Source organism: Vicugna pacos, chromosome 18, assembly GCF_048564905.1.
Source record: "Vicugna pacos chromosome 18, VicPac4, whole genome shotgun sequence".
Taxonomy (NCBI): Eukaryota; Metazoa; Chordata; class Mammalia; order Artiodactyla; family Camelidae; genus Vicugna; species Vicugna pacos.
Window position 1 is genome coordinate 11,468,380 of NC_133004.1, and position 25,196 is coordinate 11,493,575.

The window sequence follows — 25,196 nt, forward strand, 5'->3', positions numbered from 1 at the left end:
ATTCACTCTGAAGACATAGTTATTCTTTAATATGTTAACTGCTGGTATATTAAATATCCCAGAATCCCAGAGAGAGGGTAGGCATTGTTTACTAAAACATCACCTACTATAACATTTCTATCAATTATCTCTGCAAAATCTTTTGTATGTCCACCACTGTCTGATTACACTGCATTTGTAACAGTGGGCAGTCAGATGATGTGGATGGGATACCAGACTAGGCTTACTTGGGCTGTCACCTCCCCAACTTGACCAATCAGCTCTTGGTAACACTCTTTTCAGCTCTGGTACTTAAAGCATTACAAAGACTCACAGAAGCCCAGCCCAAACAGGTTTAGCTAGGGACCAGCTAGTCCTAAAAGCAGACAACAGCTGGTTTAGCAGAGGTGTTTTAAACATCATAGTTTGATCCAGTTTGATTGGTTCGTATCAGGAATGCAGTGGTGGAGAAATCTGGTGGATTATCAAACCAGCTTCTGAGAGCTGGTTTTATCACAATGATAGATTTAAAATACTTACATACTGAATATTAGTCCAGAAAAAAAAGTTTCAGTGGTAAAAAAAAATCTGCTGCAGAGAAAAAGTTTCTTATCACAAACCAAAAAAAAAAAAAAAGGCAATAGCAATGATTCTGAAGACTGGGGAGCATAAATGCATTCTGTAATTTCTTTCTAGTTTTTTTTAAAGCCAAATACATTACTTCTTGGAGACATCAAGTTTTAGACAAAAATCCATGTAAATATCCTAACAGCCTACATAAAACAACCACTCTAGTCCTGTAAAATATAAAATCACCTCCAAACTTGGTGATTAAAAATAAAGAAGGTACTTGGACAAATATCCTAAAATTAACCCTCAAAAATGAAGGAATGAAGACTAAAGCTACTTGAGACAATATCCATACTTGGGCAAGAAAAGGTTTTATTAATTATAAATAAAATGTTTATTAGTACTATAATTGAGATACATTTAATTATATAAACCATATAGAGCATCAAAGATAATTAATTTGAATTAAATAAACTAAAGTGGAACCAGGTTTTGAATTAATTTATCATGTTGCCTTGCAAGTCTAAGTACCACTGAATTCATTATCTAGAGTGATTATTTCAGTTATTTTAAAATTAAAACTAATGTTAGAGTAAGAACTGATGTCAGTCTACTGCAGAGTTCTAAAGGTGCTCTTTGATAATTAAAATTCAAGTCCATCTTTTAAACTGCATCTGGTTTCCAAAATGTATTTTAAATGATTCCATTAGGTTGGCAGTGCTGATGCCTGGTTTTTCCTTATAAACTCATTGAATAATTGTATACGGATTAAATGGATACAAGGGAAAGCAGAGTGTGATACAGCTTCTCCTTAGACACGCCCATTCACATCAGAAATGACAATGACACTTGAGTCTTACGTGGCATGATGCCCTGGTCCACTAGCTGTTCTCTCGTCCTCCTTTGCTGCAGCCTCAGCTGGAGCACTGTGAAAAGGAAGTAATCACCATTGGAGTTTGCAGGCAACTGGAGGATCCAACTTACAAAGTTCCAGAGGAGATACAATTAAGCTTTATTAAATATCTTCTATTTCACTACTGAATAAGGATACCACCTGGCACCATTCAACTAGTAAAAAAAAAAAAAAAAAATCAGCTTGTTATTTCTGCCTGTTTGGTGAACGCTGAACTTCTCTCAGCTCATTTTTTGTTCAGTCAGTTAATAATCTTAATTTGATGATTAAAGCTAAGAATTTATTGTTTAAATACAATCATGTAATACTCAACAAATAAACAAACATAGTTGGCTTATACATTGTGTTATTTGTAGAAACATAAATGTGAAATTTCTTGATATTCCTTACTTGAAAAAAAAACAAGTAAATAGCAAAAATGTATTTTAAGGAGAGACTGACATATTTGGAGGAACTTATTACATCTGGAAGAAACTTTAAATAGCTCTAATGAAGGTAAACTTCATTAAAAAATTAGACCTATGAGATATTATTAATGACCCAAAGGGAAATTTCTGAAATAAGACCTTAAAGCTTAATAATCGTTGTACAAACATAAAACTATCTCATTCTGTAAGTTCTAAGAAAGCCAATCAATCGATACCTAATCATTTAAATTAAAAGAGTAAATAAATCATCAGAACTTGTAGAAAACAAGGTTACATCACAAAATGTGGAAATTCAGTTTGCCAAATTTAATAAAAAATATTTTCCCCCTAGATTTCTGAAGCAGATTCTTTTCATAGCATCCCTATGTTTTTGTCTGGAAAATGAATCAATCTCAAAAAAAGAGTAATATATGAAGTAACTTTGAAGAATATTTTCCTTGGTTTACCTTACATTCAATTTTAAGTTTCCATTTTTAATTTTTGTTTCAAATCATGGATGAAAACCAACGTTAGGATTATTAAGGGTCCACTTAAGGGCTGTCAATATGCAAACCCCCCCCAAAAAACTCAAACCAACCAACAAACAAAAAAACCCAAACCTATGTGTATTTCTTAAATTACAGGGAATGAAGACAAGTTTTTAGCAAGGGGGTGATGGCTAGAACAAGAGGCTGGCTTGGACCAGTCTCTCACCCAGGCTCAAATGCAGTGCACATAATGGCTCCTACTTGCAATCCACCCCGAGGCCTGAAGACGCAGGGCCCTCGTAGCCTCGGCTTTTTGCTTGCTCTTGTGCTGACCGCAGAGCAGAGCACCATCTTAGATATACTTCAAAAAGAGTCTTGACTGTAAAATGGCTTTTAAATACATTTTTGTATTCATTGCTAGATGTGAATGTCATCCTTTATTAAATACTGAAAAAAATCTTTTTCCTGATTCTTTTGGAGGCCAAAGGATCACAACGCTTTACTGACATCCCATTTAGAACTGAAGCAACTAACGTAAGATTCTATTATACAAAGCAAAAGAATCAAAAAAATATATGCACGTTTCTCACATTAAAATGTTTTGTGATTCTCTGAATCAATTATGCTCTAACACAAAGATCTTTTCCCTGATAACTTAGTTTATCGAGAATAGGATGTTTCCACTGTAATTATAGGAACAAAAATAACCAAGGAGATGACCTGTGGATCTGACAGCACCCAAATGCCTGCATACTCCGACATTCTGCTATGAAAGCTGAAGTTAACGCCTGTCTGAAATTAAGGCGGTCATGTTTAAGAGGCAGAATCCCAAGGAAAGGAATACTGAGAGGAGAAAAGAGTCAGAACCATCTCTAGTTCAAAGGCTGACACATCCGGAGCACAGCGGTCCATGTCCGTTGGAGAATCTCTAGCAGCAGCATCCTTCCTTTCTCCCAAGGGAGTCTTCAAAGAAAGGAGTAAAATAAAAAGGGTAATGAAAACATCAACTGCCCCCTTCTTTGGTTTAAAACAAAGAAACAAACAAAGCACCATAGTAATGAGACAAATGTATCAAACACATACATATTTTAGGCGAATGGCATCTTGGAATGATAGTTAACATTTGCAACAACTTGATGGCAACAGCTCGTTAGTCCTGCAGCATCTCCTGACTGTATGCTGGTCAGCTGCCCTCGGGAACCTTGGTAGCAGCCCTGTCAGCTGCAATGCCTTTCACTAGAAATTACATCTTCATGTTGTTGTGGGAAGGTAACTGTTACCACGAGGGTAACACGCAAAATGAATGCATGTCACCAATCACCAATTATTAAAATAAAACAAAACCACTGTTTTCCATCCAGTTTTTTTTTTCATGGCAAAAATCAATCCTACTTGTTTCACTGCTCGGAGGTAGGAGAATAACCTTCCCAATCAGTGCTCTCATCACGGCCTACTAATTTCCCCAAGAAGCAATATCCTCAGCCTACAACTATTGCTCCAAGCAGCTGTGGCAGGCAGCCTTCCCCAGGCATGTTCGGTTATTATGTGCCCATCTCTTAGGTGTCTGTTAGTGACACAGGCTGCGTGCGAGGGATACATGGGAAAGAGCAGCGGCCGCTGTGAACGGAAGGTCTGTTTTTAAGCAAAGATATGAAGAAGAACATGAATGAACAAGGAGGCAAATGACTAGTCATGTTGTTAAGACTGTAGATTACCCAGCCTGATGTAGTTTTCACCTGTACCAACAGGTGGGGCGGCACTGAGCACCTTATGTTGAGTACAAGGCACAACACCCTGTCGAGAGACTTGGGTACACTGCCACTCTGGGTCAGTGTTAAGACACAAGTATAGCAATCGTTCATGTCAAGTGGAGCCAGTCACTCACAACTTGATGGAGGTTCTTAAAAGACTGAGAACAACTAACAGTTATAGAAAGTACCAACCAAACAGGTACAGGCTCATAATTTTGGACAGTATCAAACTTCCTTTTACTAATTCCCATTCATCAAATGAGTGAAAATTTAACACAATAAATGAAAAGCAATATCTGCATCTGAAAGGTGGACATCCAGGCCGGGAAGAACAAGGTTTAATGACGTAGACAGCGTAACTGTCCTGCAACACTAGACAATTAGAGCTGGGCAGAATTTGGCAGTGCTTATCCAGACTGTGAAGGGGGCAGAGACCCCGAAAAGAGAGGAGAGAGGACCCAGCCCTCAGTGATCGGAGAGGTGTTCACGGTCGTGGGCACATGAGCATCCTGAGATTCTTTATCAAGTTAAGCTTGGAGAACATCTTCCTCCCCTTGCAGCCGCCACACTCACGTCTGCATAGAGGGAGGGAAGGCCCCGAGTACAGAATGCTACTGGGCCTGTTGCACAGTTAACAGTTCTTAAGACCAATGGATAAATCAGTAGGCTGGCTGATCTCTGAAAACCTGACAGACTCTGCCTGTATTCAAGAGACTGCATTTCTGTAGCCACAAACTGAAGACCAGATGCTGGTCCAGCACTGCTTTCCTGTGGAGGCGATGGATGGTGTGATGGTACAACTGCCTAAGAAGCCAATCTCAGGCAATGGCCTTGCGTCTGAAAACTGACCCGACAGCACTTACTACCTCCCCGCTTCCCCTGTGCCTCACTGAGCTGATGAACTGTGCTGCTGGGCTGACATCACAGCTTCCATCCTATCAGGAAAATGACTAAACTTCAGTAACCCCATGGCCATTTTGTAAATAATTTCATGCAGGAAAAGAAAACATGTAAATCCATAGAATTCTGGAGGGAGAAAAAACAGTTCAAAATACTCACTGAGTGAATAGCTACATCCTTTCAGAAAACAAAGAACACAGTAATAAATGAATTGAAATAGAATTCATGTTACAATCGCTCACATTTGAACATTTTCAAAGAATGTCTTTATCTTTGAAATACTGGTGTATTTTCTGTTTCTTGGCTAAGCATAGTTTTTGATTCCCTGACTCTACAAACTTTGATGATACTGTACATACAACAATAAATATTCTTTTTGTTTCAATGACTACATAAAATATTCTGTTGGGTGGACATGCCATAGTTTACTAAACACTCCCCCACTGTTAATCACTTAGGTTGTTTCCAGTTTTTGCAACTACTATAACTAATGCTATGGTGACATTTTTGTGTATAAAGTTTATTCCTTATTTCCAGTTACTTCCTTAATTCCTAAAAGGAGGAATATCCCTATATGGTCCATATAAAGCATGAACATAAAATTAGGAGACTAATTGCAAACCATCATCTTTCCAATTATAGTACGCATGTGAGAACACAGATGCAGGCTACTTTGTATCTGCTGCATTTAGAGAAAAATTTTAATTAATTTTTGAATTTTTCCAAGTTGATGTCTCAATTATCTCTTAGGGCTAACAATCATTTCAACAAAGAGAAAAATGCATATAATTCTGAAAATTCTGCTTAATATTACTCCTTGTTACAGCAAAAACAATATTGTATCAACATAAGTGTTTCGAACTTGCTTTAAAAATTTTTTTGAACTTGCTTTTCTTATACAAGAAAAGTAAAAATTTTATCTTAACCAACATTCCAAAAAAGTGAAAGGTAGCTTATCTAATGGCAAAAAGGAAACATCATTCTTAGCATCAGAAACAGTTTTTTTATTAAGATGTATCATCTTTTAGTTTCTTTCCCCTGAATCTTAAATGGATTAAAGTGCTTTAAAACAAAATTTTAGGATTAGTTTCCAAAACAAAAACCTTAAAATATAATAATGTCTTTCATATAATATTTATACCCCACTTCAGAATTTTTAGCTGCTTTTTGAACCAAGATGTTATGTCTATTCTCTTTTGTTTCTATAAGTAGAATGTTTGAAATGCTTCCATAATACGACATAATTAAAGTGCCTTTTCACTCTAAAGAAAAAACCCACATTATGCAGCATTTAACAACATAAAGCAGTTTAGTATGAGTTGAACGAGCCAAAACAAAGCACAGTTTTGGGCCGGGGGATTTGCAAGAGGACATCTGAGGACTGTATATTACAAAAACAAGGCAGAAATGACACTTTCTGGGAAGCAGTATGGCAGGCAGCCATGATCTCGGAATTCTTCATAAATAGCTGGTTTCAGTTATGGGGTATGAAGGGGGGTGGGCTGAGGAGGGGAGGAGAAGAGCAGCTGCCTGCACGTCAAGGAGAGGCCCCGATGTACGTGATTTAACGACAGAACAGTGGAAAGAATAAACTGCAGAATCATGAGGGGAAAGAAAAACCCCAAAACCCTGGCCAGTCAAGTGAGGGCTGGGTAAATCAGGGGCAAAAGCAAAGGCAGACAACTAAAGAATACCCTAAGACTGACTATGTATTGACACTGAACTTAGTATCAGGCAAAAAACAGACCCTGGTTTCAGTGTTTTAATTTTTTTAAACAGATGTTTGAGTAATCAAGAGAATGAAGCAGTTGAACTTTGGCAAAAACTTATTATGTATTGTTTAAACAGTGTTAATTTAGGAGCCTGTTCCTATAAAAACAAGACAATTTAGAGAAGCCAACATTCTCATATTATGTTTTGAACTTAAGATAAAGGTGGGATTCACAGGTCCCCAGGTAACACCTTAGAACAATTACGTGTGAGGGCCCCACTCAGTCCTGGCTTCAGTGTGTCATCAAGCAGCAGCTCAGGAGTGAAGTTTACAACTGCATTTGTTTAACCAGGTAAGGACAAATGACACTGAGAAACTCTGTATCAAAAGAGCAAAAGACTGATGAACCACTTTTCCTGTTCCTCAGAAAGGGTGGTGGTGGTGGTGATTCTTACCATTGTTATTACTAGTACTGCAACTTCAGGTAACTGGTGAAGATAACCACTTTTTTTCCCCAAATATAATACCGTAAGATTTTTAAAAAGACTTTTTAAGAGCAGTTTTAGGTTTACAACAAAATTGAGAGGGAGGTACAGAGATGTCCCATATATCCCTACCCCTACACGTACAGAGCCTCTGCCACTATCAGCGGGATGAAAAATAAATTAAGTCCACAAAGATTCACATATTTACAGTTCTCTGCTGTGAATGGGCATTTTGTAGTCACAGGGTAAGCAGTTATATCCTGAAGGATTTTCCTTCTGGGCCTGGGACTCAGAAATATACCAGTATATGTACCACTAATACCTCTATTTAAAAATCCATGTTTTGTAATTTTTTCCTATTTATTTATTAAAAGTGACACACGCACATAAAAAGACATTTAAAAAGTGAAAGAAATTTTCTTAGATCAAAGGCAAAATAGATAAAAACAAAAATAAACAAATGGGACCTAATCAAATTATAAGCTTTTGCACAGCAAAGGAAACCATAAACAAAAAGACAACCTACAGACTGGGAGAAAATATTTGCTAATGATATGACTGATAATATCCAAAATATACAAACAGTTCATACAACTCAATATCAAAACCCCTAAACAATCAAAAACTGGGCAGAAGACCTAAACAGACATTTCCCCAAAGAAGACACAGAGACATGGTGGTCAAGAGGTGCATGAAAAGATGTTCAACATTGCTAATCATCAGAAAAATGCAAATCAAAACCACAATGACCTCACAACGATCAGAAAGGCTATCACCAAAAAGCCTACAAACAATAAATGCTGGAGAGGATGTGGAGAAAAGGGAAACATCCTACACCGTTGGTGGAAATGTAAACTGGTGCAGAGGTTCCTTAAAAAACTAAAAAAGAAATGTAACCAAGCAGGACCCTATTGTCATCACTGGTAACTACCTGATATCTTTAATGGTGTTTGTAACTCTTTACTATCTATGGTTTAAAGGGTTTTTCTCTTGCTCTTGCTGACAGTATTAGGCTGAAGAGGAGGGACGCTTGAAGTGGTCCACCCAGCCCCCTCGTGGTGCTGCCTACAGGGATCATGCTCAGTGCCCTCTCCTCTTGCCCCTAGTGCCCTGCTCTTGCCCCCAGTGCCCTCCTCTTGACCTTGACACCTTGGAAACAGCAGCTGGGTGTTTTGTGCATCTTGTTACTCACAACTTGACCCAACTGCGCATGTCTGCAGTTATTTTTTTAGCCCTTTATGGTTTCCTTGTATCTTCTTGTTTGAGGTGCAGGTCTCAGCCTGTAGCAAGAGGTCTCAGGTCTCAGCCTACCTAAAATGCTAGAAGCATTTATCAACATGACTTTCAACTACACAAGCTTTTCTCTAGAGCATTTTCCCCCAGACCCTCTTCCTAAGCACCCTTCCTTCTAGGCACAGGAATATTAAAAAGAGTCCCAAAGCCAGAGGTGAACTTCACAGCCAGCAGAGGGAAGGCGACCACTGCATCTGTTAAAAGAAGAACAACTTCGCAACAATTTATTGTGATGTATGTGATCTCTTTGTAAACTAGTTCTGCCCCTTGAACTCTTAAACTTTTACTATAAAATCCCCTGTTTTCTCTCCCCAGCAGACTCACAGTCTCAGAGGCATTAGCCCACTGTAACCTCCTCTGCCTGGCAAACTAATAAAGCTGACTTTTCTACTTCATCCAAAACTCTGTCCTCAAGTCTCAATTCAGTAAGTAGGGTACAGAGGCCGTGTATCGGCAGCAGAACTACCATATGATCCTGCAGTTCCACTCCTGGGGATATATCTGGAAAAAATGAAAACACTGACTTGAAAAGATAAAATACACCCCAGTACAACCAAGACACTGAAACAGCCCAAGTGCCCGTTAACAGATGACTGCTTTAAGATGTGGTGTGTATATATATGTATGAATGTGTTTGTGTATACACACATACACAATGGAATACTATTCAGCCACCAAACAATGAAATATTACCATCTGCAGCAACATGGATGGACCTAGGATTATCATATTTAGTGAAGTAAGTGAGACAGAGAAAGACAAATACTGTATGATATCACTTATATGTGGACTCTAAAACAATAATGCAAATGAATCTATATACAAACTAGAAAGAGACTCACAGACACATAAAACAAACTTATGGTTACCAAAGGGGAATGGGAAGGGGGAGGGATAAATTAGGAGTATGGAATTAACAGATACAAACTACTACATATACAGTAAACAACAAGGATTTACTATATAGCACAGGGAACTATACTCAACATCTTGTAATAACACAGAGTGAAAAATAACCTGAAAAATATAATGGAATCACTTTGCTATACACTTGAAACCAAGACAATATTGTAAATCAACTAAACTTCAATTAAAAAAAAAAAACTGAGGGGGGAGGGTATAGCCCTAGTGGTACAGTGCATGCTTACCATGCATGAGGTCCTGGGTTCAACCCCTGCAATCTCTGTTAAAAACAAATAAATAAACCTAATCCACCAGCAATACAAATAAAAAAAAGTGAAAGGCAGTCCATCCCACCTGAGATCTCCAGTTCTTTTCCACAAACGTAACCACTGTTAAAATTTCTATGGCTCTAGAGAATGTTTTGTGAATATTCTGGCAACGTTATATATAAAATATGCAAAGGAAATACATGTGGTGGGATCATACCATTCATGCAGCTCAATAATTCACTTAAAAAATAACGTGAAATCTAGCTCATTCTTCTCACTGGCTGCATTAGTGGCTGTATCTAACATATGGACGTATCACTCACACACAGGTTTCCCGATTTCCTGCTACTATGGTTATTGTTAACAATGCTGCAATGACTATCTTCATTTTTCGACGTGGGGATGTATGTATGCGTTTAAAGTATTTACAGGGACACTCGCAATCCGTACGGCTGCACCAAACCATATCACCACCTACAAGGTAAGATAAGAGAGTACCTTTTCCTTTGTTCCTTCCCCACAACGCACATCACCATGCTTTAATGTAACTTTACATTCAGAAACAAAGATCACTTCCTCTCACCTAAGATTACTGGCAATACTATACCAAAATAATAGTAAAATCTGATATAACTAATAAGCAGTAAAGGACTGAGAGACATCAAAAGAATTAGTGAGGTGATGGGGCTGTTTTTTGACTGAATGTAGGGATGTGTTTACAGTGGTTGTTAGAAGCCCAGGTTAAGCTTTCTCTTGTAAGCTACATATTTATTTATAAATCTGGTAGAATTTTCCTGATGTTGCAGGATAGAAGCCTAAGCACAAGATGTCTCAATTTTTTCTTCCACTGTCGGCTGGGAGATGTGATGGACAGATGTAAGATATATTTAGGACAAAATCAACAGTATGTGGTATGGGATGGGATGTTGTGTTTGAATGTGAAAAGATAACAAAGGTGACACCTGGCTTCTGGCTGAAGCACCTGGGTAGACCATTTTCTGAGATAAAGAATACATGCTGGCCATTTAGGGAGTTCTGTCTTGGACATGTCTGAATTAGAAGTGGAGATGTCAAAGTGATAATTGTTTCTATGGGTCTAGATTTCAGAATGTGTCTTGGTGTGAGATTAAAATTTGGAAGTTGTCACTTACGCAGTATTCGGGGCCACGGGAATTTATCGAGGTAGAGAAAATAGAAAGAAGAGGTAAAAGAAGCCCAGGACTAAGCTCCCAGGAAAGCCAGCAATTAAAAGCCCATTTATAGGTCAGAGAGGGGATGAAGATCCAACAAAGGAAGTCAGAGGAAGTTGCCTAAGGAGGAGGAGGGGGAGCCTGGAGAGTATGTGTAAAGTGTTTCTAGAAGGGAGTCATGACCAGCTGAGTCCAGTGCTGCTGTCATTGTCATATATGGAGGAGCTGCTTTTTGGAATGACAGATTGAAATGCAACTGGAAGAGGTGAGGGAATAAAGGAAGGGCAAGAGTTGAGAATGATACTGATGGAAGCAATGCTTTCAAGATGCTGCCCAGGAAGGGGAGGAGAGAGGTGAAAGCTTGAAGGCTGCGGAGCTTCAGGTTGGAACATATACTTCAACAGGTTTACAAGCCAGGAAGAGCAAAAGAGGAAAGGGGAGAGTCGGGGAGGGAGAGAATGTGAATGAGAATGAAGGGGAGAATAAGGAATAGCAAGCCCCTTGAAGAGGAGGGATTCAGAGCAAACAAGAACAACCTGCCTTCAGAGACACTCCCTGTGTCACAACAGGAGGGCATTGTGGACTGGACAGAGCTGCAGATAGGTTTACAGATTTGGTCTGGGACGTCTTGTCTCGCAACTTCGAAAATGATGACTTTGATTTTCTCAGAGAAGGAGGAAGAAAGGTCATCTGTCCAAAGCGAGATGAATGAAGGAAAAGTCAATGTTGAGGCCAGTGAAGGAGGTCTGAAATAAGCACTGCCAATGAAGAGCAAGTTGAAAAGAGAAACATGATTATTTATTCCTGAAATGCTCCAACTGATAGTGGCAACAGCTTGGGGGAGAGAAGTCAGTCAGGAAACTGGCAAGTCACTCACTGGCTCTGAGCTGTATCATTTTTATCAGAGAAAAAGACCACAAGATACAAAGTTAGGACATTTGGCAGTTCTTTCTAAAGCTCATTATATACAATTTTAGTTAAAAACAGATGCAGTCCAGAAATCCCACTTCTAGATGAGCTGAAGGAACTGAAAACAGGTACTCAAAACACATACATGTAGACACATGTTCACAGCAGCACTATTGACAAGAGCCAAACGGTGGGGACAGTCCAAATGTCATCAACAGATGAATGGATAAACAAATTGTGGTCCATCCATACACTGGAATATTATTCAGCCATAAAAAGAAATGAAGTACTATATGTGCTACACCATGGATGAACCTGAAAAAATTACAATAAGTGAAGGAAGCCAGATGCAAAAGGTCACATATTACATGATTCCATTTATATGAAATATCCAGAATTAGTAACTACATAGAGACAAGAGCTCAGATTGGTGGCTGCCTGGAACTGGGGGGAGGAGGCATGGGAGTAACTGCTTAATGGCTACAGGGTTTTCTTCTGGGCTGATGAGAAAGTTTTGGAACTAGATAGAGGTGTAGTTGCACGACACTGTGAATACACTAAATGCGCCTGACTCACTCACTTTAAAATGGTTAATTTTAGGGGATGTGAATTTTACCTCAATGGAAAACAAAAAAAGGACAGTCAGCAGAGCAATACACTTTAGGAAATTACTCAATAATCAAATTTCTTGTTTCCCACTCACCCTGAGCTGGCCCCCTTCACCATCATAATTCCACTGACCACCAATGGTGACAATCTTTAATGATTTGATAACTAAAATAACAGCTGTACATTATACCACATTCTCTGTCACACAGAATTCTAGGTTTTGTTGGGTTTGGGGGCCTCTAATTCCCCTTCTAGACTTCACTCATATTCTAGCACCTCCTACAATGCTCAACATATAGAAGCTTTAATAAACATATTTTACTTAATTTTGCATGGTATGCTTAGAGTCTATAACTGAGTTATTTTCTAAGGAAAGATAACTCTAGCTAAATTTAAGAATAAATCACCAAAAGGATTTTCTATGGGCAAGTAATTATCATGGGACAAAACCAACACTGCCTCGCTAAATTCTGTGAATTTGAGTATTTGGGTATTTTTAAATTGACGCTAATAGCAAAACAGAAGACAAATCTAATTATATTGTTTTGAAGGGTAAAAGAAGATGAAAAGGGGGAAAGTGAAGGGCAAAGGAGTAAAGAAAAGCATGAAAAACTGGTAGACAGTAAGTAATTTCTTTTCATCTCCGTTTGCCATTAGTATGAAATTCACGCTGCATTAGAGTGAAAGCACTTAAGTACTCTCATAGATAGGAAAAGGTAGCAACCAGAGGTTACGGATCTTCAGTTGTCTTTTCAGGGGTCTAACCCACCAATTATAAAATAAGGTTCTTCTTCAAGTAATTCAAACTAATGGCATACAAAGAGGCCAAAAATGAAATGGTGGTTTGTCCTGTACAAGCCATGCTGTCAACTTCCATCACCATTTCCTGTCTGAAGCAAAAGCAGAGATACACATTATGCACAGAAATCTACACCTCTGACCCCACAAAGCGCAAACAGCATTTTGATCAGGAATTTTTATATTACGGTTATTTTCCATTTAAAAAACGAGAGAAAACATCAAGTTAATTTAACAAAAACTGCAAATTAGTGTTTGAAAGTTAGGCCTTAGACTATGTAGGAAATACTGCTTTCATTCCTTAGACTATGTAGGAAATCCTGCCTTTCATTCCAAGATCAGAAAGTCTACTGCATCCTTATGAAGTCCACTGGGGTGAGGGGTACAGGGGAAAAGGCAGATGGTACAAAATGTGCAATTCTAAACCACTGTCCCTTGCCCATAGGGATGTCATAGTCTAGAATGCAGCATTTACCCTCTGTTAGGAATTAAAGAGTGAAATTGAGGTAAAACTAAAAATGCTAATGGTCTGGGGTAACACACGGTAGGTTTCCTGCATTAATCTGCAGCATGAGGTCAGGAAGACGATGTTTTCAGCACTCAGCCTTGGAAATTTACAGGCACTTTGATAACTCTGTGGTTGGCTGCTGCCTCTGTTTCCATGGAAACACTGCTAAAAATGGGGCTTGTTTCTTTAAACTGATCATACCTTCACACAAATTCCTTTCTCCTTTTTGTCAAAAGTTGGGATGGATTTAAAGTATGCTTCTCATGTACGACAACGTGATGTCAAGCCAGGGGAACCTGGTACAGAATGGCAGGGACAGCATTAGCCTGTGCCCGGCATACAGAAAGATATTACACAAATGTGCACTTAAAAATCTCACTGGTTAAAAAGTAGTGGAAATAAATTACACAGTGGGATAAATGTAAGTATAACACAAATAATTAGCACTTCAAAAGCAAAATCAGCCACTTAATTGCCTGGTTACCAGCAACATAAAGAGGTTTTAGAAAATACTTGATTTCTTTTTTCAGCCGATTAATTTTTAACCTGTAGGACCATGCTGGTTCTATACTCAAATGTCTAGATTTCTTACCCTCCATGGTTCCAAAAGAAGAGGTTTATTTTCTTATTGGGGGGGGGGGGTGATCAAAAACTCTGTATTTTACTGCTGCATTACAATTTTCATGTACAATTACAGGTATGGGGCTGACAGGTTAAAGCTCTTTCCTAATCCCGCTAAAGCGCAAAAATGTGCTCGTTTCGGCAGCACGTGTACTAAAGTGGGAAAATGTACGTTGTATAAAAGATTCTGAAAAGTTTCAATGTAAATTTCTAAGGTAGCCTCTCTCTCTCTGAATAAAAGGAAATTAAATTAACAATGAAGTAGAAAATAGTGGAATATTATTTACCTCCAGTTTTTCGCAAAATAGTAAGCACATGCTACTCTCTTGAGGTCATTTGATCCTGATTCAGTATCTTGGTTTTTCTTCCTGTTTTGTGGATTCAAGAATGGGAGACACACACACAAACACACACACTCACACACACACACACACACACACAGTTGACCCTTGAACAACATGGGTTTGGAACTGCTGAACTATGCAGGTCCACTTACATGTGGATTGTTTTCAATATGTACAATATCTGTATTTTCATTTTAGATTTTTAGTTAACCAAGTGTAGGGGAAGGTTTGTGTTCAATTAGAGATCACAATACATGGAATAAAAAGAACTAGGGTTTGAGTCCTGATTCTGTCCAAATTGTTTTGGCTTCCTGCCCTTGGTTGAGTCATTTATCAATTCCTTCGTTTTTGAGACAGAGAGAGCAGTTCTCGGATTTTTGACTGTGCAGGTGGGCCAAGGGGTGTCAATGCCCCTAATTCCCACACTGTGCAACGGTCAACTTTATACACACATATTATACACATATGTTATATATAAAAATACACACACACACACACACACACAGGCCTATTTGCCCACAAAACCGTAAGGAGAGGGGGGACCTATCTTAGCTTGTGTGTGACCCTAGTATCACAGCAACTCTGCATGATGAAGCAGATCAAAGGATGTGGTGCGGCTGTTCAGGCCCACGGGGTGGGCGCTGGGCAGGCAGGGAGAGGCGCTCTGGGGGAGAACAGCTACACGGGGAGAAAGGCGTCCGACCTGCTTCTAGAGACAGATGCAGGGCATCACTGGTGCAGGTGTAGGGGGCGAGCATGTCTACGTGAGTGAAGATCCCAGTTAAGGTCCTATCTGAGGAAGGGGACTCAGACGGGGGGGGGGGGGGAGCTGTGGTGACACAGTGCTGTGGATAAAGGAAGTATTTCTGAGGTAGAACTGACAGAGTCGATAACCAGATCTGGTAAGAGGTTATGGGGAGGAGGTCACGGAAGATGTCAAGGACCATTCCCATTCAGAGTCCTGCTGTGAGCCAATGGGTGGACAGAGGTGCCAGCAACTGAGACAGGAAACCCTGGAGAAACATGTTTCCCGGGAAGAAGGAAGGGCCCCCCCGCTGGAGACGTCAGGGATGTAGATGACCACACAAGCCCAGAGCACAAGAGACAGGCCTGGCCCTCACAGTCTGCAACCCCCACTCAGCTGGACCAACGCACATACGAGTGTCTTCTGTTATCTCTCTTCTGTGTGTGTGTATTTTAACTCTGCTATTATCATTCAGTTTCCCACTTTTCAGGCTGTGTGTGAGCTCCTTGAATGCTGTTGGTTACAAAGCTTTACCACCTCTGGCATGATGCTGGGGAGAAGCACTCAAACTTCTGCCAAATAAAATGATTTCCAATAAAAAGTTAAATTATACAATGTCACCTCAAAAGTAGCATACATCCATTTTTAAAAAACACTGAATTACATCTGGGAAGAGGAATCTTTTACTTTTTCCTCCATATCTGTATGATATTCGAGTTTATTTTAAGGACCACATCTCACATTCAAATTTATTTTAAAAAACATTAATTTAGTGATACCTGACTTGCACAACCCTTTCAATTATGTAGAAGACTGGCAGAAAACAAAGGAAGAAGAAATTCCGAAAGAAATAAAAATAGATTTTCCAAAGTCCATGTGCTTCCCTTACACAAGGCGGCTGGGAGCACTCTCTCTTTCAGCTGCCTGTTTGTCTGCTTCTCCCAGTAGGGCTCAATACACCTGAGCTGAGTCAACAACAAAATCAGGATTCCACCACTACATTTTGTTTACTTGTGGCTTACAAGATCAGGGGCAGCAAGTCAGAAACGGGAAGGCAGCTGAAAGTGGCAGATGACAAAAATCAAATGGTAAATAACGATTCTAGTAATCTAGTAACGATCTAGGGATCGTTGTGTGTGTGATACTCCTCAGCAATGCCTTCAGGCACCAATGCATGACATTTAGGGTTAGCTATTAATCTATAATTGAATCATAAATTCTATCTGAAGGTGACAGTTCAAACTATATTGTTTAAGAAGGCCAAGAGGGGGTATAATGTTCTTTAAATACTTGTTGCACAATAATAATGTATCTATGAGATGCAGGACACTGGGGATGAGGTATTAAAATTACCCAATGACTGTCTCCAGGACATACGGTCTCACAGTGAAGAGAGTACAGATAATATGACAATGGCAAACAGTGACACGCCATACAAAGATGCAGATCAAGTTACTGGGAATCCATGATAGAGAAGAAATTCACTTTAGCTAACAGAATCTGGTGACTTTCTTTAGGAAGTGGCACAGGGGCTGGGTTTTAAGAGACTGTGGGCCTGCGAAGCTGGGGCCAGAGGAACGCTGTGAGCACAGGCCTGGAGGAGGAGTGTGGACCAGCGCTGTCCACTAGAACTTGCAGCAGTGATGGAGATGCTTTATACTCCGCATGATTCTCGACCGTAGCCACTAACCACATGTGGCAACTGAGTAGCTGAAATGTGGATAATGTGACTGAGGAGGTAAATTTAAAAATTTTTTATTTCATTTTAATGAGTTTAAATTCAAACAGCCCTGAAAGGCTAACAGACAGTACAGGTAGAGTATGTATGAGATAATTTCTGTCACTTAAAAAAGTTTTGGTGCTTTTTTCTTTTTTAAATTGAAGTATAGTTGATTCACAGTATTTCAGGTGCACAGCAAAGCGATTCACTTATATATATACATACATATACAAAACTTTACTTATACATATTCTTTTTCAGATTATTTTCTATTACAGGTTATTACAAGATATTAAATAAAGAGTTTTGGTGCTTTGATAAGGGTATTTATTTAATCTACTTTCCCTAGGTTGAATTACTCAGAGTATCTCAGACAAATGTGCACTTTTTCCATAAACAGATCTACTATAGCTATGTGCCAGTACACCACGTTCATCTACTCCACTGTCTACTACACAATCTACCACAAACTTTACCTCAACTGTTACTAACCAACCAGTGACAGAATTGGGAATGTGGTCCCCCAAATCTGTACCTCCTCCCCCAACACCCACAGCTAGTCACACAATGAAAGGAGCCCAGGTCCCCAAGTAACTCCTTGGAGGCCAGCTGTCCCATCCACCCGGGACTATGTTTTGAGCAAGAAATGGCCTTTGATTGGTTAAAACATTGAGTTCGAGGGTTTGCTGTTAGTCAAAGTTATTAACACACACCCCAGTTTTCTTTCTTTGGTATTTCATTTTCACCATCAGAGAGCTCTGTATATTGAACATCAATTTTTCCTCTTTAAATCCATATGTTAAAATTTTGTCTTCAATAAATATGGATAAAACTAGCTGGTAGCACTAGTATTATGATTCATTATCTTGGTAATGTTTCATATTAAATTGCTTATCTGAATTAAATCATCTCACAATTTATTTGATTTTCCCTGAAGTTCTGTAATTATTAATTTCTAAGTTGTCAAGTCAGTGACTTGTAATAACCTTTAGCTGTAGAACCAGAAATTAAATTTAAATCTCATCTGTGTTGAGCACTATTAGAAAATGTTCTAACCCCTTTCGTGGACAAGCCAAAAGTTGAGATTCTCCATTGCTGCTTTGACAAAAGAAACTAGTCTAAGGAAATGCCCTATTTTGAATGTGATCAGAATTCATGACATTTATTGCTACTCTCACCTAAAGCAGAAAATAGATTCTCCAACTATACACAAGGGCTAGCATTTATCAGAAGTTTGGATATACATTAACAAGACTGTGAGGTGATATGCTTCATTAGCCAAACAATTCTCTGCTACGTGATGACAACTATTCACAGGTGGGTGACACTTGAAACATTTTTCTCTTAAATTTTCACTAGGTATTACTAAATTTTCATATTAAGGTGTCACATAAACTTTGAAACCTATGATTATCTGCTTACAAAGTCTGTTTTCCCCCCACTAATAATTTCAGCTAATTAGCACTGTCAACAGTAACAGGAATACAATCTCCCAATGTAATGAGAACTAGAGCAGCAGCTCACGCAGCCGAGCAGACTTCCACCCCTTCCAGTGCACACCCATCAGGAACACCAAGCTGCGTCTGCAGGGTCAGAACTAAACGGGCCCAAAAGTTTCCTTCCCTCATTACCTGAAAACGTGTGACTCAGACATTCAAAAAAAAATCCCAGAGGTTATTCTTTCAAACAAATAACAAAACCCATCTTTGCCAAAAATGGGTGGAAAATCAAATACTGTTCATGTGAAAGATAATAAATATTTAAAGTTAGTCTCCCTTAACATGAGGCATACACATAGACACTACTAGTAGTCAGAAATTTGTCTCGACAAAACAGCATAGGATCTCGTTAGACTCTAGGGCATTCTGGTGTTTGAACACTGCTGCCATGTCAATCAGCTGTCATGGATTAACAAAACTGACGTATGACCCGAGACCTAAGAGCAGACGAAGCTCAGCAGCGGCTTGTCCCAGTGTTCTACCCCACGGGTCTGATAAGCCGACCGCTGGTGTTCATCTGCAGACAGTGACTGTGACACACTGAATTCCAAGAGTTCAATCCTGCACAGGAACCTTGTTACGTTCGTACAACTGCAAGTAAAAAAGCAGCTTTCTGCAAAATTTCTCCTATTTTTCCTGTTTTAATTAAACTCAGGTCTAATCCTCTTTCAGTGTCACTACCTTTGAGGTAACAGATCACCTTCTGATATCCGGGGTTTTTTCGTTTTGTTTTGCCCTCATCTTATCTCTAACAGAAAACAAGGAGAAATACAGTCTGCTGAGGTAAAAGTAAAGCCTAGTCCAGTGCAACTGTGGTGAGATAGATGAATTTTATCACTCAATCATTTCTGGGGAGTGTTTCAAAATATGAAAGTTCTCCCCCCACATACCTCTTTACATTGATGAATGTACATGACAGTAATATATATATATATAAATACTCCTCTACTTTGTCAATATATACAGGATTTTAAAAATGAAATTTTACACAGAAGGGAAAAGTAACAAAGGGTTAAAAAAAAGTAAGAGGGATGGCAAACTGACATTAAACCAAGCATCTCACAAAAACACTATGAAAGTAGGTATTACTTATCTTCACGGACAAATGAAATTAAGGTTGAGGGCAGTGAACCTGTCCAGGGTCACAAAGCTAGAAAATGGGATTTGCTCTCAAGTGTATCTCACTTCAGAGTCCTGGCTCTTGCTCCTCTGACATTATACCACTGCACACAATAAACTCAAAGCATGATCACAATTGTTAGGGACAGAACTGATGCATTATATAATCACCTCAAGGCAGCTATGCTGTTCCTGTTGATAATTCCCCTACCCTGCTTTTATGTTTTTAATTTTTGCTCTGTATGCTCCTTATCATACTGCCATGGTAACATCTTTTTATTTCTCCAATTCCATTTTTCTCTTTCCCAGTTTTTGAAGTAGCACAAAAATTGTTTTAAATTTATGATATTAGTAGGAGGTTAACACTAGAACTTGACTTAAATGATGCATAGATAATCCTTTTTAAAAACTAATGGTTTAAAAATTTTAAGTTCCCCTCAATGAGTCTCTAGAAGGTGTCCTAAACATTCTGCTGGTACTGATTTTATGAGAATCTACAAGAAGACTTGCTGTACACAAGCAGAGGACACCCCATTGTCTGGTTCCTGGCAACTGGCTATTTATACTTCATTGTGTGTCATTTGTTTCCATCTAGATGCTTTTTTCTATCAGTGCCCCAAAATAGTTTAATTCCAGCAAGTCCAACTATTGTTTCTTATTATCTTTTAAATATGTAACAATCTATCATCACATTCTCACACTCTAAATGTTTCAGGGGGAAGGAAAGATTATCCTTTTGGAAGCAGCTCCAATTGCTGCTTGAGCAGAAAACTCTACATTTACTGCCTGGGTCTCTATAAGATGAGGAAGAGCGAGTGGAGAGGTGAGGGGGCGGCTGAAGGCAGGAGCTGAAAGCAGATAAAATGAAAAGACATTATTATGAGGTTTTTCCTCCCAAAGAGCACTAGAAAATCAAATATCAAATTAAACCAGCGTTGACAGGGGTGACCTTCACATCTCAAATTTAGGAAAAACTTATTCTCTGCGGATTCTGAATTTCTTAGCCCATGGCCCCTGATCTCCAGCTGTACGGTAAAGCACACCGTGCACTGGTCTTGTCACACTTCAGTATGCCAGGACACAGGACAGCAATGCCTGGACCTTTTGGCATTTTCTTAATCAATCAATGAGGTGCTGGTGCAGTGGCCACTAACAGTAATTGACAGTATTCTTAACCTTAATCTTTGCTTTGTTAAAAAGCCATAAAACTATTCAATGTGCTTTAAAAAACAAACCAAAATGATGATGCAATGTGCACTGTAACCAATTAAACCAATTATTTAAAGATATAATTAAGAAAGAGCTAGCTACCTTCCTGGCTTTAAACAATAAAAACCATAAACACGTTAATTGCAAAAAAAAAAAAAAAAAAAAAATCATTTTCCTGGAATTACGTGTTTGTAAATCTTAAAGAAGCACTGTTCTGAATAATACTGAAAAGGAAATGGCCTCTCCTAGAGTGGGGGTGGGGGGCACAAAAAAACTGGAGAACATGAGAAAACAGACAAAATGAACCTGGAGAGATTTTACTGAAATAAGGACAGGCTTTGTAGGTCCCCGCACTGTACCAATGATTGCAAAATCCCTAGAATTCTATCAGTTAATGCATCTTCAGAAAGAGCTACCAAGAACAGCATTCAGCTTTCATTTCAAAGAACTTAGACCGTGTGGGGCTCGTGAGTGGACAGAGAGAGCAGACACACGGCATGGGAAGCAGACACACGCTCAGCCTGGTTGACGGGAATATGAATTGGGCAGTTTTGCCCTGTCCACAGATAGACTGACCTTCCTTGAGACTTTTCTGGTTGCTCCCTTCAAGGCATTCCTTTTCTTTTAGTGGCTCGAAATCACCCGCAGTTAAAATCTCTGGGAAGCCCTGTTGCTGCTTCTTGGAGCTATCGATCATGGTGAGAGGCTTCTGGAGACAGGCAGCATCAAGCAGGAGAAAAGCCCAATTTGCCGAACAGCAGAGGCCAGCGCTCAGAGTACTCTGGTCCCTGGGTCCTGGGAGCCTCCTCACAATACCCCACTCACCGGGCAATTATGTCTTTAAGCAGCTGAAGGCAGCCGCGACCCTTCAGTTCCCAGCCTGACCTGCAGATACACTCCTGCTGCTGACAGCCCTAAACTCTCTCGCACATCAGGAGGCAGAGCCACAGCACGGCGGCACGATGCTGAAATCCCACCCCTTTTCCCAGCCAGCCCCCTCTCCCTTGCCATTCCAGCTTCCCCCGCACTGGGGACTTCAATCTGCAGTTTGATGGTCCGAATCATCTGACAAACACTGACTCAAGCAGTTAAAAATAAATCCTCTAGTTGTTAAAAGAGAAGACTTCGCTGATACCTAAGAAGACAAACTGCTGCCTGTGGTCTCTCTCCGGCTCTCTATAAACACAGCCGGAGGCTGTGGAAATACTTTCTATCGGCCAGACAAGCACATCCATTACTCATTAAGTTCTCCAGCTAAACAAACGGCAGTCTAGGGCATCCGAAGGAAGAGGGTCTTATCTCAGAAGAGGCACCACACTGAATAAACATGCTACTAGCACATCGGGATGAAAACAGAGGCATTTCAGCACCCCAGGGCTTTCGTGGTGTGCTTTTCTGCACCTGGCTCTCCCTGGCAGAGCCAGTGCTCTCTGTAATGGGAAATGCACCGTAACTGCAGCTTTCTGCCTTCACCAGTTCAGACCCGGGCAGCAGTTTTCCTTTATGCCGCTAGTCGGCCGAGAGAGTTAACATCGCCATGATTGCTCTCAGGAATAATCTCCTCCCACTTATTAAAAGCAGACACGGAGAGCTTCCAGTTAGTAACAGACTCAACCAGTGACCAGTTTAATTTCACATAAATTCTCAACAACGGGCACCCCTCCCCCAAGTCACCGTGCGGTCCACTAGAGACAGGGGTGCTGCCTGGAGGAAATCACCAGGTATGGCAACTCCAGGCAAATGTGGAGGCAACTCTGTGTTTTCATACACACCAAACGTAGTCTTATAGCTGTAGCCAAAAGAATCTGATTTGAACGGTTCAAAGTATGCTCCTTTGTAAAGAGCTCCCATAAAGCCCATCAGAGGTTGTAAGAAGCAGTAGACTGACTCCTCTTCCGCAAGAAATCTGGTTTGTTCACTTTTTAAAAGATAAACAGCATCTAGCAGAGTGTCTGGAATATTACAGTGCTCTCAATAAACACTTGTGGCATGACTGAATGAATGAATTAGCACGGAAGATAATAATCAGAGCTCCTCTGATAATTCCTCTGATAATACTTCGAGCTCTAAAGAAGACCTAGATCAATGACCAGGAGTCATGAATTTCAGGTGAACAACTAACTACATGTTCTCTAAAGGAAGCACATTTTCTCTTTAAAAGAAAATACACACACAGACTGCGCATCTGATGTGGTCTTCTGTGGGATAAAGAGAGGCTTATGTTTTTACGACCAGAAAAATCAATATTCTCTTCACCATTTAACACAGATGGGGCCAGATAAAGATTCTTTTCTTTGCCCCTGGTTCCAAAGCTGCTGTGCACTACACCCATCCGGTTCCAGAAAGACAGTTCTCTCCCTTTCTCTGGCGTCTCTCGAGAATGGGATTACACAACACATGACATGCTTCTTGTCAACTGAAATTCCTTCTGAGGCAATTTAAGCCCATCAGAGTCTAAACCCCTGCAGGAACACACAGCCATGAGCTTACCACACTTCTCAAAAATGCCCTCAAAGGCTCTGCTACTATTTCTGATCCTAAGGCCTCTCTATTCTTCTAAATAGACTATTCCTACACCTTTAAAGGAGTAAGAAAAATAACTATAATTCCCTGTGGACATTCTTTGGGCCAGTCACTGTATTAGACGTTTTGCAAAGTTTGTCTCATTTAACGCCCAATAACCCTTTGTGATCACTATGATTGTTTGTATATGATAGACATTTCACAGAGTAAGACCAAAGCCACAAAGCTCGTAAGTGGCAGGTTTGGAATTTAACCAAAGTCTTAGTTCTCCAAAGCCCATGTCTTTTTTCTATGGCGTTGCAATGCCTGCTGTCTTCTAAAATATGTCTCATTTCCAGGCTTTAGTTTAATCTGGGGACAGATTTAACAGCAGAGACAATAACTTTTATGGCCTACTAGTAGTTCTACTCCTGGTGAGGGAGAAGGAAGCCAAAAACATCATACTAGAATGCTTTTATGAAAGCATTTTAACTTTTCCTGAAATAATAACAGCAGCCAACTTTATTTAATACATAAAATAAGCCACAGTCTGAATGCTTTTCACATATTATCTCATTTATTCTGTTGTCAGACCTGTGAGTTCTACACTGTTATTGTAATTTACACATGAGAAAACTGAGGCCTAGAAAAATCAAATATTTTGTCAGAGATCACTTATAAGCAACAGCCAGGATTCTGAACAGGCACCTTGGCTCCAGGGCCTATATTCTTAATTACTCTGTAAAAAGAACAATAAAAACAATAAACCCCAACATTCTGTTTTTCAAGATGTTGCTTTTTAAATTTTGACCGTTTTTCGGCCACGAGTTTAGAAGCCTGAGTAGATACCTAGCTACACCAGCCATTTAAAAATTCTTTATTAACCCTCCTACATTGTTGGTGGGAATGTAAATAGGTGCCGCCACCATGGAGAACAGTTTGGAGGTTCCTTAAAAAACTAAACATACAGTTATCATTATGAACCAGCAATCCCACTCTCGGGCATATTTCCAGAAAAGATGAAAACTCCCATTTGAAAAGATACCTGCACTCCAATGTTCACAGCAGCAGTATTTACAATAACCAAGACATGGAAGCAATCTAAATGTCCATCGACAAATGAACAGATAAAGAGGATGTGGTATATATGCACAATGGACCAGTCCTCAGCCACAGAAAAGAATAAAATGCCATTTACAGCAACACAGATGGATCTAGATTATCATACTAACTGAGGTAAGTCAAAGACAAATATATAAATTCATTTCTATATGGAATCTTAAAAAATGACACAAATGAACTTATTTACAAAACAGAAATAAACCCACCAACATAGAAAACAAACTTATGGTTACCAAAAGGGAAAAGGGGGGATAAATTAAGAATCTGGGATTAACAGATACTTACTACATCTAAAATAGATAAACAACAATTACCTACTGCATAGCACAGGGAAATGTACTCAATATCTTACAATAAACTATAATGAAAAAGAATCTAAAAAAGAATATATATATAAAAATGAATTGCTCTGCTGTACACCTGAAACACTGTAAATCAATTATACTTCAATAATTTTTTTAAAAGTATACAAATAAAAATATAACTACAAAAAATTCTTTATTGGCTTGTGTGTGTGTATGCATGTGTGAATATGTGTTTAGTATGTATAAAGTAAAACAGTTCTCTTTTAAGGATCCCTGTAAGCTTTTTATTTTTGTATCCAATAAATGTAAAAGATCTCAATAAGAAAA

At 39.3% G+C, this 25,196-nt stretch overlaps 1 protein-coding gene across 6 annotated transcripts in view; it reads right to left on the reverse strand.

The window, feature by feature from the left end:
- Positions 1-25,196, reverse strand: part of MRTFB (myocardin related transcription factor B) — a 252,576-nt gene that overhangs the window by 46,606 nt on the left and 180,774 nt on the right. For 5 of the 6 annotated variants that reach the window (XM_072942165.1, XM_072942164.1, XM_072942166.1 and 2 more), the window contains one exon: positions 1,410-1,475. In XM_072942165.1, coding sequence (XP_072798266.1) covers positions 1,410-1,475 — 66 coding nt within the window. Of the gene's footprint in view, positions 1-1,409; positions 1,476-21,516; positions 21,858-25,196 lie in introns of those variants that run through there. The other variant, XM_072942167.1, reaches the window with a different exon arrangement.